This window comes from Rhinichthys klamathensis, unplaced genomic scaffold, assembly GCF_029890125.1.
Source record: "Rhinichthys klamathensis goyatoka isolate OS25496 unplaced genomic scaffold, OSU_Roscu_1.1 h1tg000073l_1, whole genome shotgun sequence".
Taxonomy (NCBI): domain Eukaryota; kingdom Metazoa; phylum Chordata; class Actinopteri; order Cypriniformes; family Leuciscidae; genus Rhinichthys; species Rhinichthys klamathensis.
Window position 1 is genome coordinate 57,560 of NW_026606616.1, and position 18,896 is coordinate 76,455.

Sequence of the window (18,896 nt, forward strand, 5' to 3'; positions counted from 1 at the left end):
CTCAATTGTGTTTCATGAATGAGGCCCAATGTGAGTAATTTATAAAGATTATACCTCTGTAATCAATCCCTCCACTGGAGAAGCTTCCCACCAGCACTCTGGCTCCATAAGACTGTGTGTACATTTCTGGATACTCCTGACCAATGATCTTGATGTTCCTGGTCAGTAAAGCCACATTGCCTGCAAGCTGATAACTTCTTGAAGTACCTGGCACACTGTAGCTCTCCCCTATATGACCAAATACATTTAATAAGGCAATAAGTCCCGCGAAGCCGTGATTTACAGTGAATTTAGAACAGCTAAGGGGCGTTGCTAGGCATGACGCGGACGCAGAGTTGCTGGTGTTTATTATAAAATAAAATAAAACACCAGCAACAAAAAATATAACATTATAACACATTTATTCCACCGCCAAGCAATTTAGTTCCAAATAGGTTGCCGAGCAACACATGCAGCAACCGGCAGCAACAAAGAATCACAAACGGCAGTTGCGCACAGTAATGTAATGCGGTCACAGGTGTATGTTTGTTAAGTAATTTACAATGGCTTCGAACGTCGCTCAACCAATCAGAATCAAGGACCGGAACTATCCGTTTTATAAATTGATTTAAAACATTTATTCAGAATGCATGCATTGAATTAATCAGAAGTGAAGGCATTTATAATGTTACTTTATGTATTTCTATATTTAAAAAAATGTAGTAATAGCTTATATGTATATGGCATTATCTATAATCTAGGGGACTAACCGATGTGTGTGAATGATAAAGGCTGGTCCAGAGTAAGTGTGCACCCATAATCTGAGATAGCAGTTATGGTGCGGATTTCTGTCTGCCAAGGGTCATAGCTGGTGGTGGACAGCAGGATCTTCTCCCCAACCTGGAGGAAAAAAAAAGTGTTTTATTCAAACAAAGAGAATAATGGTTCAGAGCACTAATGCATGAAATCTAAATGGCATCACCAAATAACACAAGGAGGTTAAATAATTATCTTAAGGTCTCCGTTTTTATTTTTATAAAGCTTCTGACCTTCCAGTCCACAGATTCCTGTAGAGAGAGAGTGCTGTTTCCTGCCTGGGATGTGTTAGCCAGCTTAGTGTGATACACGTTGTGTGGCATCCCATAAAGGTCAAGAGATCCAAACACACCTGGAAGACAATGTTTCCACTCAAATCAACACTTTTAAGTTGGCAAACGATTGAGAGGAACGTCTCTGATGCATATACAATCAATAATGAGATTTCTTTATTTTTATTCCTGTTGATTTACCTAGAACTTTGGACCCTTGGTTTGGTCCAGAGGGTAACAGCCAGTCTGGTGTGGAATGGCTTCCTCTCAGTATGATCTGCAGCTGACCTCTGAAGGGTTCATCAGGCCACCCAGCAATCAGACGTCCACCCTGATTGAGTCAAGTGAACATGTACAGATAGAGTTAGTGTCTTTAGTATGGACAGAAGTATGTGAAATTTGCACACAGGAAGAGTCTGGTTCTGATTTGGTGTAATAATCCTAAGATGTCTATAGCAGAAAGATGCCATTTGAATGTAGTTATGTGCTTACTTGAATGGAGATGTATGTGGCATTCAGAACAATGTTATTATATTGAGAAACATTGCTGGTGGAGGTGCCATTGTTTGTGTCTGGAATCTCCAGAACTCCAACTATTGTCAGCTTGTTCAGGGAGGGGACTACAACATCCACAACCATCCAAATGCCTTCGAGAAATGATGGGACATTTTTTAATGAAATAACATACCATATTAATAAATAGCTTTTTCTTTGTCTTTGCTTGGGATTTGTCACATTAGAGATGCTTACCAGCTGGAATTATCACATCAGAGCCTTCTTGTGGCACATTGAAGTTGTTCTCTGAGCTTGACCGCCAGAATAATGTATTTGACCAGAGACTAAACCCAACATATGTTTTATTAGCAAGGTCAATTGAGACAAAAGATCATAATAATAATAATAATAGGTAATAATTATTAATATCAGAATCAGAATCAACTTTATTGCCAAGAAGTGTTGTACACATACGAGGGACCTCGATATATACGAGGGAATATATAAGAGTGATTATTATTATTATCATTATATGAAAAAAAGTGCTTAGCGTGTGTGTGTTAACATACACATAGATGAAGTTTGCAGGTCTGTGGGCAGTTGTGTTGGCTGGATTGACTTCAGAACCAGATGGAGGGATAGGATTGATTACAGGAGGGATAGGTTGAATACAGCGGGGATAGTAACACTGATACACTCTAAAGTTCAACGATCTGTCTACAGCTGAGCGGTCCACACTGTTCCTCCTCCTCCGGCTAGTCACACGGTCTCTTCCAGACACTGTAGTCACAAAATTGAAAATCTTTATTTTTTTGCATTGTACTGAACAGCTTTAAGCATTATACTGTATGTGTCCTCTTTAAATACAAAGAAAGCACATGTCTTGGGTGAAAGGACAAGTAGTTTTACCCATGTAATAGAGGCTTCTGGATGACTCGTTAAAGTACCAGTCTCCATTTACATTCGCAGTGTGGTTCAGGGGCTGGGAGGAACCTTTCCTGTCATCTATAATGCGGAATATGTCAGGTGTCTGAGTCAGGTTGTGATTCATGATTATATAATTTTCTCGCTGTCATGGAGAAAGAGAGAAAAAAATTACTTGCTAAATAACAAACTTAATTGGATGGAACATAATTAAAAGCATAGTTTTATTGTCCAAGGGTTGTCATGCTAAAAGCCACAAATGTAAAATCAATTTATTGTGAAAAATGATTTACAAGAAATGTAGATATACATATTACAATTTTTTTTTTATTAAAACAAGTTTTATACACATATTTTTCTCATATACTATAAATGAGTCTTTATATATGAAAAGCATCCTTTATATCATAATTAGGGCTCCTGGACAGCAAATAGTTAAACCCCTGATGTAAGTCGAACAGATACTATAAATAACAGTAAATGGGTTTGCAACAATATAAGGGTGAGTAAATGTTAACAACATTTTCAACTTTTCATTTGAAAGCATATTGAATTATTTAGTAACGTGTAGTGTGCACACTTTACCTGAAAACCGTAGACCATTCCATTGTATGAGATGCTAGTGATTTGGGAAGCACCATCAAAGTTCCAGTTATAGGTTTGGCCGGTGGGCAGCATTGCCATCCAGCCAAATGTGTGGGTCACAAGTTTTTCAAGGAAAGGAAGCAAGCATGTTCCTAAAGAGAGGTATGAGAGTAAGACATGAGTTGTTGTGCCAACAAAGATGCTTTCTAAGCATCACAGCTCACTTCAACCCAGCAAATACAGAATGCTCCCCATTGTTAGTGTACGGAATCTTTAGTTACTATTATTTTTTGTAATATACAAAAAAATATAATTGGGGGGGGGGGGGGGGGGGATTGATTTTGTATGTAAACATGCAAACATGCACTAGAGTAGATGTGTTTGACCATTGCGCTCGCATCTTGCAGCGTGTCGTGCGTGACATTCTAAAAATGCGGCACTTAAGCACTAATGAAACTAATGCGTCTTTAGACCTAACATTTTTTTCATTCTACTGCCCTGTTTCATGTTTAATGAAAAAAGCGTTCTTTGTGAATTGTCCCTAAGATTTTTCATAAACTAAAGTTCCCAGGACATTCTGAAAACCAAAAAAGTACATTCAGAAAGAACTAGACATTCAGAAACATGTCTAACATATGCTACACATTTTTTTCATGGCTCAATCGCCCAGATTATTTCATCCTACCAAATGAGTTGGTAAGAGTCACATCTTTAGCTTGAAGTGAATATGGTGAGGGATTGAAGACGACCATGCGGTGGAAGTTAATAGTGTTGTCACACACTGCAGCAGGGACGCCAACACTCCACTCTGTTCTCGGAAAGCAGTGTCTCGGGTCGAGCAGGTTATTCCTTGGTACCACCTTGTAGCTAATGTTCCCTTTTCAGAAATATATTCATTATTTCATTTTTTTTATGTTAATGTTACCAATGCTTTGTCAGTGTAAAGTTTGAGTTTTACCATGCCAATAAAACTAAAACAATATCCATTAAGATATTGTTACACAGATAAAAGTTTTTTTTTCAAGTTATCATGATTCTATATATTGTAATATCTAATGTTTCTATACCTGTCAGGGACCCATCAGTATCTACTAGTGCCACCTCATGCTCCCATCTGAACCAGGCCTTGTTGGGCGACTGATGAAACTGGATCCCACTGAACCTCGCGCTCCAGCCTCCACAGCGGAACATGCAGGTTCCAACTATTTCTGCCACTCCGACAGCAGCACACGATGGACGATTGAAGTTCACAAACTTGGTGTTGATGACGCTCATACCATCATCCAGGGGCAGGACAATGCCACGAGCGGTGCAGTAGTCGCTCCCCAGCCCCAGCTCATCCACATGACCCACCATAGTGCTGTTGACCACGGCCGCTCCTCCATTCAGTCCCCATCCGCTGACATACGGCTGGATGATCCTCTTGGCCTCCACTCCTGCCTTCTCATTATTGACCATTAGGAACTCGCTGAACTGAACCGCTCCTACGTTCACCCACTCGGCACCTTTCTCGTTGTTCCAGGAAGTGAAGCGGCGGAAGACCGCTGGCGCTGGTGTAGAGGAGCTGCAGCTGCCAGTACGCATTGGGAAAAACTCTTGGAAGATCCACAAGCCAAACCAGCCCTGTGAATGCACCGTATTGTTGAAGAACTCTCCTAGTGGAACTCTCTTCTGACAGATGTTGGCATCATACGAAGGGCCATCTGGATTATCGTGCATGCGGTACCAGAAGCCGAAATGTGTCCCACCAGCCGCGGCATTGTGCCTAATGATGTTATTAGGGTTGGTGACCCAGTATGCAGCTGGAGTTACATCATCATTTAGCAGACTGGTGCTCTGTTTTACAAATATCGCCAGGTTGTACTGTAGAATGTTGCCGGTCTCAATGCCATCCTCAATAAAGAAGGCTCCACCCATGATATTGTAGATGACATTACGTTCCACCAGCAGGTTGTGGGTGTTGTGGATGGTGATGGCACGGTTGTAGGACTGGTGAATGCCACATCCACGCACGTATGACTTAAACTTAACATCACCCAGTAGATGCCAGTGGATTGGGTAGCGTCCCAGACGGAACGCCTGTCCAACATTGAAGAGCTGAAGGAGGAAAATGACAAACGTAATGTCATGATTGAATATCCTGGAAAACATGGTCTTAAATGTCTTCAAGAGTTTTGAAACAAATGTTTTTGAAACAAAATTAATGTTTACCTCAACATATTCAATTCTGCCAATTGCCAGATTTTGGTTTGGTTGTGGTGCGTGGAACATGATGCAGCCACCAAACTGGTCACTTCCTACCTCTTCTCCAAACCTACCCTGGAAACAAGTCTGGGTGGCAAATTCCCCTGTAAGCAAAAGCATTCATATAATTTGATAAAATTGCCAATCACATGACTTTTAGCTGTTTGTCTTTCCATCCACAGCTGAGGAAATAACATCCAAACCTGTGTTGAATCCATCAGGGCAAGCTGCAATCTGATCGTTCCACTCCACGTTGTTGGATCCACGGACAACAATATTTCTGGTAAGAAGGCCCACCTCTGCTCTCGCTTCAAAAACTGTCCCATCAGGCAGTGTGACAGACACACCCAGATGAGTGTATCTCAGTGGTTCGGTCAGAGTGAGGGTCCTACCGTCAGCTGAAACTGAGGCAATTCTCATCAACTCATTCTCACGCTGACTGTGTCTGTGAATTCAGTCAAAACACATTTTTGGTTATTAGCATTAGCACTGATAAAGTTTTTGCATCATTATTTGCATATTTTTATAGCAATTTTAGCATATTCAATTTGAGCAAGAAGAATTTAAACAATAAGTTTAAAATTTCATATGTTTTTTTTACCCCTAAAACGAATGATATCACCTAAACATTTTTTTAAGTTAAATTAATTCATTTGGGACCATTTTATAGAGAACAATTGCAAAATTTTTCATTTCCTTTGCCCTTGTTCCTACACTGATGTAGTTCAGTTTCTGTAGCAAGTCAGTGGCTTAAATTAAATCAACCTGAAGTTTTGCTGTAGGTTTGGGCGGTGCATTAATACCTATGCCCAGTGGAAGCGATGGCAATTTCGTCACCAGTCTTCCAGGTGACAGCATCCATCAGTGTCAGCGTGTTGGAGCCGTTTCGTGCAGTCTGAGAAAGGCGAGTCCACGGCATAGGGACAGGGATTCCTGGAGAAGTAGGAGTGTAGTTAAGACCTGAACAAAACCTCTCACTCCAGGGAAGTGATTACGCACTATGGTGTCTGTATCAGGGAAATTTCACAAAGGGGCTTTCTGAATTAAATGAGCCTTCTGGGAATGTTATGTAGGTCATCTCTATATTTGTGAGGATAGCTTCATTTTGTGTTTCTGACTTTGTGACCTTTTAGTTGCAAATTTTCCAGTACCTCTGAGGTCTCTGTTACTTTAGTCAAGTTACAGACAAAAAAGGAATACTAATAATAAAAAAATATATTGTTTAAGGTACATCTGTTCAATGTTTATGGTTATGCATTTTGCAGATTATTTAATATTTGCACTACCGTTCAAAAGTTTGGGGTCAGTAAAACATTTTTTTTAGTGCATTCACTGGAAAACAGGCCCTCAAATCTTGTTCGCACTTCTGCATATTAAAACTTCACAAAACATACATATATTTTTTAAAATAATCTGTAATGGCGCGCTGTCTGTTAAACGGCTCTCGGTGAACAAATACCCGAAACAAGAAATCCACTTCAGATAGTACCCCAGCGCCGCATTGATTGTTTGTCAAAATTCCTGTTTTGTCAAGTATCCTTGTCTTAAATGAGTTAAAAATTGTTAAATGAACATAAAGAACCATATGCGTCAGGTCTTAACGTGACAACAGCCTAATAAACCTGCTGCTGTCTGTCATTTATATTAATCAAAGAACAAAAGACAAAGAAGAACCACTCACTGCTCTTGACTGAATAACTTTTGTAGCTTTAATAAGGATTAATCTATATTCAATTTATATTGTATGCAGTGAAGTCTGAAATTTGAAATTTTAAGCACTTTTAACTATGTTACATGGGTCAAAAACAACGAAAACAAAACTTTTTTGTGCATTTTACCAGGGCAGGTAAAAATCTGAACCAGCCCGACTGGGCCAGTAGAAAAAAACCTTAGCGTTGAGCCCCTATATATTAAAGGTACAGCTAAATGTGACACTTATTACAATGTGTTTATGTGAAAATTGTTTCAAGTTCACTTAAATTAAAGTAGTTATTTTAAATGATAAAACAATTAATTACTACAATTAATGGCTAAAATTGAGAAAAAAATCACTTTAATAGAGACATCAATCTCAGTACTGGTATTAGTGATGCTGGCCTTCATTCGTAGTGCTTAGTAAAAAGATGCCTTAAACAAATATGTTGTAGATTATTTTGCAGATTCAATGTGATGTATTATAATATACAAATATATTAAAAACTTTAATGTTAGGTGCGATTAATCATGATTAAGTGATTAATTACAGAAAAATTTTAATCAATCGACAGCACAAGGCATACACATGTATGTATGTGGGTATGTATAGACCAACTCTAAATAAAGCTACATTGTCAGCATCATTACTCCAGTCTTCAGTGTCACATAATTATTCAAAAAACATTTTTATAATGCTGATTTGTTGCTCAAGAAACATTTATTATTATTATTATTAATGCTGAGAACAGTTGTGCTGCTTGATATTTTTGAGGAAACTGATGCATTTTTCTTTTATGCATAGGAAGTTCAAAAGAACAGCCTTTATTTGAGATGCAAATCTTTTGTAACATTATAAATGCTTTTACTGTCCTTTTTGGTCAATTTAATGCATTCTTGCCTTGAATACAGTATTTATTAAAAAAGAACCTTACTGACCTCAACTTTTGAACAATAATGTATATTAAATATATATATATATATATATATATATATATATATATATATATAGTTATTTTATGTATTTATTTTATAAATATTAATATAATATATTATGTATATACATTTTAATTATATTGAATTGAAAAAAATTGAACCTAAATAGTGTTGTTTATTTGCATACCATGCAGATCCAACACCCCTTCTCTGACAGCCAGGGTCTTGGTGCCATAGACAGGAAGTTCTGTGGAACGCAGGTGTCCATGCAGTGTGATTATGGCCTTGTGCTGGAAGGGGGCCTGCTCTGTTCCGATCTGCAGCGCTCCACCATCTGTGATCAGAATATTCTCTGCCTGCAGCTCAATATCTGCCTCATCAAAAATCAGTCGCCCACCTAAATAGAAAAAAATACATGAACATAACAGTGAGTGTAAGTGTACCAAGGCTTTGTTTAATAAAGGCCGTATTTGTCTAAATGAGCATACCCTGGATAAGGAGCATCTTAAGAACTGGAGTGCTGATGTCCAGAAGGATGGTCTGGCCAGGAGTGATTACAGCAAACATGCCCTCCTCAGGTGGGGAGAGACCACCCCATGTATAGGGAGATGACCATACATCAATGTAGAAGAAGGTAGCATTATTCTGAGAGAGTGGACAGACATTATTATATTATTGATAGTACAGATACATATATTATTATTGTTTTTATTTAATAATATATATATTGAGAATAAATAAGTATTTATTTAGTCACTGTGCTGTTTAAGAAGGTCAAATATATTTATGTCATGTTTGATGTTACCATTCTGGCAATTCCTCTGTTCCCCAGCTGGATTCGCACTTGAGTTTCTTGGGATCTGCGCTGAGAGTTGGTCACACAGATGATTTGCGATTCATTGGCTGACTGGACATCGCAGACAGACCCTGCGATTGTGACGGTGACTTCATTGACATTTGAGCTACAGGTGAGATGGGGAAGACAAAAGCCAGTGAACTCGAGAAAGTAAGTAAAATTATTCTGTCATAATTTCTTTATCCTCAATAGGCTTTAATAGATTTGAGGTATAGTGTACAAATGGTCTACTTTTATCGTCAAGAGATTTGGGTGACTTTCAATGGAGGGACAGAAATATTTCAGAAGTTCAGAAGATGAACTTAAGTCTTATTTTTGAGTGAACTAACCTTTTAAACAAAATAAAAATGAGAAATGATGCTTTGTCAACTAACTGAAATAAGTTTAGGTTGAAGCATTAAAATTACTAACTGGAAATAAATAAAACTAAAACTAAAAAAAATGCATGCATATATATATATATATATATATATATGTATATATAAACAATAAAAATGACAAAAGAAAATAAAAATGTTAAAAAATGTAACAAAATAAAAAATAAAAACTGAAAATATAAAAATAAAAACCAATTCAAAATTTGATTAAAAATATAATAGTATACAGTATAAAATAATACTAAAATAACACTGCTATTGGCTGAACAACACATACATGTTATATTTAGAAACAATAATGCCGAAGTAAACAATGAACACTGTATCCAAGCATGATTGGAGGACAATCAGCCACAATGTAATTCTGGTCTGTTCTGCACCTGAAACCTGAGCCGGTAATCGTGAGTCTGGTGCCTCCAGCGGTTCCCCCTCTGCGTGGTGAAACGGTGGTGATAACAGGGGTCAGAGAGGATCTGTAAGTGTAGCTGTTCGTGAGGTTGACAGTGTCACCTCCATTCATCACTATGACTGTGCAGGCCCGCTCTGCTTCACTTCCTGCAAGAGACAAAAGCAGTCATTAAGATACAAGCAGGCAGACTGATAGTCTTTATTTCAGTTCTGTTCATCTGTGACTTGTTTCCGAGCTGTCACATTTGTCATCGTCTCTCATTGACTGACTTCTGGTCAGTTAAAGCCTTTCTGGTTTTGCTTTTGCGGAAAATATTTGGACTGGGAGATCATATAATTGCTTTGATGGATTAAGCTTTGCTAACTGAACAATTCTAGACACATTCACAATGCTTTTAAACTGATACATGCCATTGTTGGGTGGGACCTCGCAGTTCAGATGGGTAGATGTGGAGTTCTGCAGGTGCACGTTACACTCTCTGTTACAGATAAGGACTCGTGTGATGTTTGGGTCAAATCCAGAGCCTTGAATGGCAACAACAGCTCCTCCGGCGTAACTTCCTACAGCAAGGCAGAGCAAAGGCATCATGTAGTGTCTTATTACTTTGTAGTTTTTGTGTACTTGTGTAGTTACTTTGTGTACTTTGTGTGAATATGACAGCAACTAAGTAAAGGTATCCAGCTTCAGGACCCAGAGTTTTTATTGGACATAACAAAAGCGTCCCTAAAATTACTGCAAACTTCATGGGCCCGACAGTTTGGAATATTATTAACGTTAACAACTATTTTTATTTCTAATCATCTTTTGAATTTTGATTGGATTGATCCTCTTGACAACAAATAATTCACTGCACAACATACAATTCATAATCATCTTTATTTGAAAGTTAATTTTTTTGTTTTTCCATGATGAGGACATCACACAACCTGTCCAAGTAAATGTGGTAAATGTGGCCAAGAAGTGTTTAGTTTGATTAACATGAACAACAAGTATATTAAGTGCTTTTCCTTGTTCTTTAGTGTTGGAGTACCATACATTCAAAATACAATTTAAAAGTTTGGAATCAGTAAGATTATTTTCATTTTTTTATTTGTTTGTTTTGTTTTTTGGAAAGAAATTAATACTTTTAATGTGCAAGGATAGATTAAATTGATCAAATGCGACAGTAAAGACATTTATAATGTTACTGTCATGATTATTTAGTCATCTGTTTGTTTAGTTTCATTTTCATGGACTTTTACTTTGCTTGTCATTATTCCCTGTTGTCTTTGTTTACGTTTCCTGCCACTTGTTTGTTACCATGGATATTCATATAATGAATATCCTTTATATGAACCACCTATACCACCTTTAAAAAAAGTTACAAGTTATTAATTTTAACTTGGTATATAATATCTATATTCTATAGAATGACAATTCACGAGTTCACACTTACATACAATTAGAGTGTATAAGGTTTAATGCGTATTTGGCGTGCTGTCCGGGGGGAGGGCTCCGAGCTCGCAGTTTGGCCCGAGCCCAGAGTACTCCCCCCTATGTAAGTGTTTAGGACTAGAAGTGTGGAGAAGGGGCGGTGGAGGGATGCTGCTAAACTATCAATGGAGTGAGGTGAGATTGCTGAATCTATATATACCTCTTATCATTGATTGCTGGGTGCACTCCACTCGTGTTAATTAACTGAACGTGCTCCTCCCGAACTTTGTTAATAAAACATCATGTGTCGCTTATTTCCATGTAACTGCATGTAACATTCCATGTAACATTTCCTTCTAAGTTTGCTGAAATTTTACACAAGGTTTGAAACTTTGCCAGTCAGTTTGGCTATATTCTGTCCATATTAACAAATCTTTTGACCTAGAGAAAGTGTTTTTGATTACCCTCATTCGGTGTGACCCCTGTCAGCAGCAGCTCATAGGTGAAGACAGACTGGGTCAAGGCATGACCTTTGACCTGATGGTGAAAAATGACTGGGAAAGTTCCTCCTGCGTGCTCTCCAACAGTGCACAGCAACTGCATATCTGTGATGGATGTCACGCTACAAGCCACACCGCCGATCTCGAAGGAGACGAGTGCTACATCTGTGCCAAAGCCAGAACCAGAGACGGTGATCTCTGTTCCACCCGAACCTGCGAGGAAGGGATTATGTCTGTAGTATTACTATGAAGTGTTGTGATGTTCAATAGTTCAATAGAGTGCTGTAGAGATAACGTATATATTTTTGAGGCCAAAACTTGGAAATTAGTTAATTTTTTAGCACTTCTGGTCCCATCATCCTGAAGACGATGTTTTTTCTTTAATTGGTTTTTCGTTGAAATGCTTAAAATAAGGTCTGTGGTTAACACAATCTCAAGATTTTTTCATGTTTTATTCTACAACATAAAATACATCACCCTTGTAATTTTTTTAAAAAGCTTTTACTTGTCTTGATGAATGCTGTTGCTAACAAGTAGCTAAATGGGACTACAGAGGTTGTCTGAGACATTAAACATTGTCACGCCGAACAGGTAAACTCATCGAATTTTTTTTTTTTTTTTTTAATAAAGACCCAAAATAAAATTCTGATTCTTAACAGTGGTGACATTGAAGTCACGCAGCCATTTATAGCCTATGTTTAGCTTTTTAACTCTGGAAAGTTGTTCATTTGTGAAATTATCATGATGAACAAAATGAGTAAGAATCCAAACTTTTGTTGGACATAGACCTTAATTTATGGAATAATCCAAAAGCCAATGGAAAAATCCTATTTGTTTTTTGTCGAAGGAACAAGGGTGATGATAACTTTTGGGTTGGCCAACAAAAATACGTAATCACTGCAGCAGTCCATAGTAAATGCCACTAATTATATTCTTTTCTTAATGTAATGCATGTTCGTACCTGTTATAGGACTGAGAGAGGTGATGTTTGGAGTTTGTTCCCTAGAGTAGTTGAAACGTTGAGGTGGATACACAACATCAAACACCTTAATGTTCACCTGCACCTGTCCCTCTGCATGAGGAGGTGTCATGCACCTCACCGTGTCTGGAGTCACATCTAAAATCCTGCAGGGGGAGTTAGCGAGCTTCACGGTTGTATTTCCTGCCACAAAGCCATTTCCTGTGATCAAGAGTGGAGTTCCTCCAGCAATGCTGCCTGATGTTGGGTTGACGCTGGCTTGTGCTATGCTGGTCAGGGTGGCGTCTCCAGTGGCAAGACCTTTTCTCATGACCACCACCTGTAGGACGTGCGCGCCAGCGGGAAGGGCACCAACTAAAACCGTGATGTTGTTATCAGTTACTTCTGTGACTTCCAGCAGGATGTTGGCCGCAGATACCATTAGATCAGCAGAGTTGTTCCCAAATCCACTGCCAGTGACCTCAACGGTGGTGGCGTTTCCACTAACCGAGTTAGGGAACACCGCGGATACGTACGGTGCGATGGAGTCGGAATATTCAAACGTGCAATCAAAACTGCATGAGGAAGAGATGGAGTTGACGTAAACTGCGACGTTTCCCCTGCGAGCCGCAGATGGTGAAGTATCGCACACCACTTGGGTGTAGTTCATGAAAACCACTTTGCATGGAATGTCTGCTACCGTAACTAAGCCGTTCGAGAACCCAGAACCAGAGATGAAGAGTCGTGTGTAGCCTGTGGTGCTGCCCACCAAGGGAAAGACAGAATCGACCACGGGTAGAACTACAAATCTGCGGTCATACTCTTTCGGCATGTACAGGATGGCGGTGCCAAGGTTGTTGATTCTGACACTTACGGATAAAGGGATTCCCACTGGTGCTCCGCTGTCAGGACTGAGTTGGCAGTTAATCTCAGTGGAGGTGCTGTTGATAACGTTGCATGGACGATCTCCAACTTTGACCTTTGGTTGGCAAAAAATAAATAAGACAAGCGATCAATTAAAAAAATATTTAATAATTATATATATATATATATATATATATATATATATTATTTTAGTTGGAAAGATATATCTTTTTTAAATTAAGGATAAAAGAGATTTACATTTACCTGCATTTAAAGCATATCTGAAGCAACATTATTTGTTAAGCCGCCTTTCCACTGCACACGACAAACGACAGCCGTTGGACCGGAAGTCATTCATTTCCAATGGAGAGTCGTACGGGAGCTGCGGGGAGTTCCGATCATATGCGTATGCGGAAAATTCGTATCCGATTTGAGCTTTGGATCCGTTGAAATATCTGAACTTCTGCGGCTAGACCGTATGCGACTGGCCGACCGGATGTGATGTATTCTAATCAAAACTATGAGCGTGAGGCTAGAATTACCAATATTTCAACTCTTTAATGTTATTCTGTAAATTCTATTTCTGTAAAATGTCGGTTATTAATAATTATGGCAGAAAAAAATATTTTATAATTATTAAATCAATATTTATTTTGATTAGCTCTGTAAAATCTATTGTTTTTATTTTAGATGTATTGGGGGGTATCATTTGTTTTGTGTGGATATATTCATGCATGAATTACATTCATCATTCATTTTACCATTGTGAATAGCCGAGGGTAACGGTTGCTTCACGACCAATTTCAAAGTTCCGTGCGACTGACACTAGGGGGCGAAATGCGACAATCGTATGCGAATGTCGTGTGCAGTGGAAAGGCGGCTTTAGAAAGAAATGTCTAGATTTTGATTAGGTAGAGAGGATGTATTTTTAAATAAAATTGGCAAAATTAATTATTCTTTTTGAAGAATAAGTTTTTTTTTTTTTGCTAAGGTTTGCTACTGTTTTATACCAAAATGTATACGTTTTAGGTAACTGATGTGCATTTACTCTGAAATCTCAAGTGATTTTCATTTGAGTTATTTTTCTTTAAATGTGTTTATTTATTTGTATGTTTTCTGTATATAAAATACATATTGTGTATGGTAAATAATCTAAAAATGTATGTGTATGTCTATATGTGTGCATTTTATGTATGAATGTATATGTATTTGTTTTTGTTGTTGTTTTATAAGTATTTGTGTACTTTTTTTATGTATTGTGATGGCAAATTTTTTCTTTAACTATATGTATTTTAAGTGGAAAATAATAAGTAAATAATTTAAAAAAAATTCTTTGCTGTGTATTTTATTGACATTTGTCAGGTGTTTGGGACATTTTATGCGTGGTATTCCAAAAAAAACCCTTTAAGCGCCTTTAATGCCATAGCTGACCACTGAAGCTCACCTCATTTGCACAGTTAATGTTGCTAAAGCCAGATCCATTGATGTTGATGATGTCATGTGTGGTACCATGGTCAGGCGTAATCTGGTACACAGTGGGGCTGGCGCAGGAAGTAAAACTGAAGTAGTGACCGTCTGAGGTCTCATTCAGTTCCAGCTGATCTTGAAAACAGTCCAAAGTGGTCATACACTCAGAGTCAGATGAGTTCATTTGTCCTGCAACTGGGGAGGACACAAAGGACAATTAGGATGATTTTACCTTCCAATTCCTTACCCAAAACCAGCTTATGCTTATGAGTTAAATTACTTATGAATATAGGTTGTCATTGTACCTATATTAATAGAGGCCTGTATTCCTGTCACAAACACCTGAAGTCCAACAGTGCTTTTCTCCCGAGGCATAACAGTCACCACTCCCTGCAGCGTCTTCTGGTTGCCAGAGTCGATGTAACCGCTGCTGTAGTAGTAAACTCCAGGAGAGGTGAAACGATAGGCGAAAAACCCTAACAATAAAACAGACACAACAAGATCAGATTTTGTTCCTCCTCAATCAAACTAGCGTCACACCTCCAGATTTCATTGTCCTTTACAGGAATAACAACTTACATTTACGGCAAAAGGCATTTGTTGTGTTTGTCTAGCAAAAGCATTTGTTATGTTTGTCTAGCAATATAACAACGTACATTGTTTTCTGCTCAATGACTGGAGTGTAATGTTGTAATTATAGTTAATTAGAGACCTTGGGTTTACTCTTCATGAAATCTGACACTCTCACAAACCAAATGCTTGTCTGGATCAGGGGTATTTAATCACATTTCCCCGAAGACCAGTCTCTAATGTCACAAAGATCAGGGCAATCAAAAGCCACTTACACTGTTTCAGAGTCAATATATTGTACTATAGGCCTATGTGACATCATGAAATAATGTTCATTTAGCAAAAAATATAAAAAAATTCAAGCTGGGAGCCATTAAAAGTAAAAGTAAGAAACAGCTTAAAAAGTAAAAAATTATGTATTCAAAACAGTACATCCCAGACTGTTGATCTTTCCTGTGTAGAATTGCAAATTAGTAATTCAATTCAATTCAAATGTATTTGTATAGATAATTTCACTATACAAATTATTCCAAAGTAACTATACAGAAAATAGGATAGTACCTTTAGGCAACTAATTTGTTTTTAGGAAAACAACTTTAGACTGATAAATAAAATAAACAAAAATAACAATACTTGGGCGAATAAAAAAAATAGTCTATAAAGATATCTTGCACAATAATACAAATTTTATTTATAGTATTTATATTTAAATTATATTTATGAATTACTTTGCATATTTATGAACACCATCTAATTATTTACATATTAATATTCATGATTTGTGGTTTTTGATTCCTCTAGTTAGATAGGATCTCTTTATAAGAATTAGACTAGAAAATGTAAAAAACGTAAGCAAGGACTGGTTTTCAAAATGGTGTTCAGGAAGATGTTGTTCTCACAAACAGTTTATGTAGTTGTTTGTCTGCTTGATGTAAATTAGATTGAACAGGTTTAACACACAGGATGTAAGATAGTAGTTTTTGTACCTATGGCAGTTCCTGTGTCTCCACTGCTGAAAGCAATGCCATCATAGTCTGTGCTGCTGGGACTGGACACACTGAAGACCCTGTAGTTTAGACCGGGCACAAAAGCTGGGGCGTCCCAACGCCAAACCACTGTGTCCCCCACTGAGGCTATTATCCCAGAGGGACTCCAGCCGTAACCCTGACCATACACTGAACAAGTGGGCAAACAAGCACATGCAGTCAAACAAGCATATTTTATGACAATACACAATATGTAGGGACATTTTCCAGACTAGATAAATCATTTTATAGTTTCCACCTAAAAAAAGTCATCTCTATCTAAATAAATACTTTATAATTAGAACACATAATAGAACAGCATAATTAGAACATGTATTTAGACTGTACAAATCTCCATACATTTTTCAGTATCATTTACATTTACTTTTTCATTACCATTACTTTAAGATTTTGTTAATTTCTTTGTTCAAGTTTTTCATGACCCTTTAATATTTTATAATATTTATTTCCATTACATTACTTTTTAATTTCCAGCATTTCTCCATTACGTTTTAAAACTTTATTAATTTCCATATTTTTTTAGCTTGTTTTTTTTTTTACTTTAAAATAATATCTCATTTGTTAACATTACTTACACAGTACTACAGTATTTATTAATGCTAATTTCGATATTTACTGTACTAGTAAATTTTTTAAATCAAAAGTTCTATCTGTTAACATTAGTTAACAAGGCACTGTGAGCTAACATGAACTAAGAACAATATTAATAAATGCTGTAAAAAATCCTTTATTGTTATTATTTATTGTTATTTTTATTATTACTCAAATACATTAACTAATGTTAACAAATGTGAACTTATTTTTAAGTGTTACCATTTTTTCTTTACTTTTTTATTTCTTACATTAAAATGACTTATCCAGGTCTGGTATTTACAGAGCCCCCCTAGTCCCACTTTGTCAAAAACATTAATTATAACTATCTTGTGGCCTCAAGATAGTAACTTGTGGCATCAAGATAGTATGGGCTACGAGATATTATCTTGAGGCCACGAGATAGTTATAATAAATTTTTTTTGACAAAGTGGGACTAGGGGGGCTCCGTAGGTATTAAAAAAAATCCCTGCTATTGCAGAATTTTCATGACTTCAGGAACCATGAATTTAAATATCAGAATCCGTGTACATTTTCATATATTCTGCACTGATTGTGAGGGAAAACGGGAATATATTTCAAAATGTAAAAAAATTGATGAACAGAGCTGACAGTCAAATTGGTAAGATAAACGTCATATTAGGCGAACACTCACTAGCATACAATGCTATTGAAAAAATGTGTATGCTATTATTTAACTATGTCAAGATTTTCTTGGACCATAACAAGCTAAAGAGAAGTCTAAATTCTTCCGCTCAATCAGTGCTATGGAATATCATGTTTTTTTTTTTTTGTTGCTCTAGTGTATTTGATAAGTCTGAGTCAATGTGCTGACAGCCAATGTTTTACTGTCTCTGATGTATTCAGGTATTGTGTGCGTGGCAGAAAAAGAGATAAAAGAAAAGAGATATTACCGGGGTGGAAACCTTGGTTCGTCACGGTGTGTGTTTTATCTCTAGACTGGGTCACACACTCAAGATGATGATCTGAAATGGCTGTCACTCGGCATTGTGTGTCCCCTGTATGAAACGCACAATGTGACTACAGTACTAAATGATCTGGAAACGATTGGTTTGAGTAATACACTGTTTAAGATCAAAGAGTAAATCAAAGCATTTCAAGGTAGTTTTAAACATGGGGAATATTTTAAAGAATGTTGATATATACTTTTGTCCATTGTAGTCTTGTCTTACCTAGAGTGACATTATTGTCTGCTGTGACAGGGCTGAACCCGGAGCCGGTGATAGTGATGGTGGTTCCGCCATACAAAGACCCCAGAGATGGAGAAAAACTCGTGACCTCTAGAACATACTTTATGGTGGTATTAAGGCCAGCACTGCAAACACACACAAAAAAAAACATTTAATCACTTTTTAAAAATTCACTTATGATTGAATGTCACTGTAAATGCAATTTCACAATTTCATTCTACATGTGAAGCATAATATTTACATAGTTTGAAATCTGATGTTATGGAGTATAGTAAGTGATTTGAGACCTGGTTAAGGTGTAACCCTGGTTTCCGACTCTCACACGGACATTGTACATAGCTGGGGGAAGTGTGGGTAACAGGCAGGTGATGTTTTCATTGGTCCACTGCAGCAATTCACACTCAGCCTCACCAATCAAAACAGAGCTGCCATTAGCCTGCGCCCCAAAATTTGTGCCCAAGATGGTGAGAATCCTGTGCCCTTTATCAAAAAAGATCAGTGAAAACAGGGTAAAATTAATCACTGTTCTTGTAAGATTGTGAGGGGTGAGAACAATGAGGAAGTTCGATACAAAATTGCTGTGATTGTTTATTGTTGTGAGTTTTTAGAGCAGATTTCAGTGTTATTGACAGGTCCTTTTAAGAAACATCACGCTATTGATTGCCCTTCACTGCCGACAAACCGGGTTTTG

The 18,896-nt window shown here is 37.3% G+C and overlaps 1 protein-coding gene across 1 annotated transcript in view; it reads right to left on the reverse strand.

Annotated features, from left to right (window-relative positions):
- LOC130085116 (fibrocystin-L-like) overlaps positions 1–18,896 on the reverse strand; it is a 45,507-nt gene that overhangs the window by 8,399 nt on the left and 18,212 nt on the right. The window contains exons 33-59 of the mRNA XM_056250688.1: positions 18,493–18,685; positions 18,188–18,330; positions 17,909–18,013; positions 16,344–16,532; positions 15,093–15,263; positions 14,765–14,982; positions 12,460–13,435; positions 11,463–11,711; positions 9,996–10,145; positions 9,557–9,731; positions 8,749–8,905; positions 8,432–8,588; positions 8,131–8,340; positions 6,119–6,248; positions 5,519–5,760; positions 5,283–5,419; positions 4,139–5,168; positions 3,757–3,948; positions 3,072–3,223; positions 2,472–2,631; positions 2,132–2,342; positions 1,818–1,906; positions 1,560–1,714; positions 1,269–1,398; positions 1,029–1,147; positions 750–879; positions 55–228 (exon numbers count right to left, since the gene is read on the reverse strand). Of these exons, the coding sequence (XP_056106663.1) occupies positions 55–228; positions 750–879; positions 1,029–1,147; positions 1,269–1,398; positions 1,560–1,714; positions 1,818–1,906; positions 2,132–2,342; positions 2,472–2,631; positions 3,072–3,223; positions 3,757–3,948; positions 4,139–5,168; positions 5,283–5,419; positions 5,519–5,760; positions 6,119–6,248; positions 8,131–8,340; positions 8,432–8,588; positions 8,749–8,905; positions 9,557–9,731; positions 9,996–10,145; positions 11,463–11,711; positions 12,460–13,435; positions 14,765–14,982; positions 15,093–15,263; positions 16,344–16,532; positions 17,909–18,013; positions 18,188–18,330; positions 18,493–18,685 (6,144 nt within the window). The remainder of the gene's footprint in view (positions 1–54; positions 229–749; positions 880–1,028; positions 1,148–1,268; positions 1,399–1,559; positions 1,715–1,817; positions 1,907–2,131; positions 2,343–2,471; positions 2,632–3,071; positions 3,224–3,756; positions 3,949–4,138; positions 5,169–5,282; positions 5,420–5,518; positions 5,761–6,118; positions 6,249–8,130; positions 8,341–8,431; positions 8,589–8,748; positions 8,906–9,556; positions 9,732–9,995; positions 10,146–11,462; positions 11,712–12,459; positions 13,436–14,764; positions 14,983–15,092; positions 15,264–16,343; positions 16,533–17,908; positions 18,014–18,187; positions 18,331–18,492; positions 18,686–18,896) is intronic.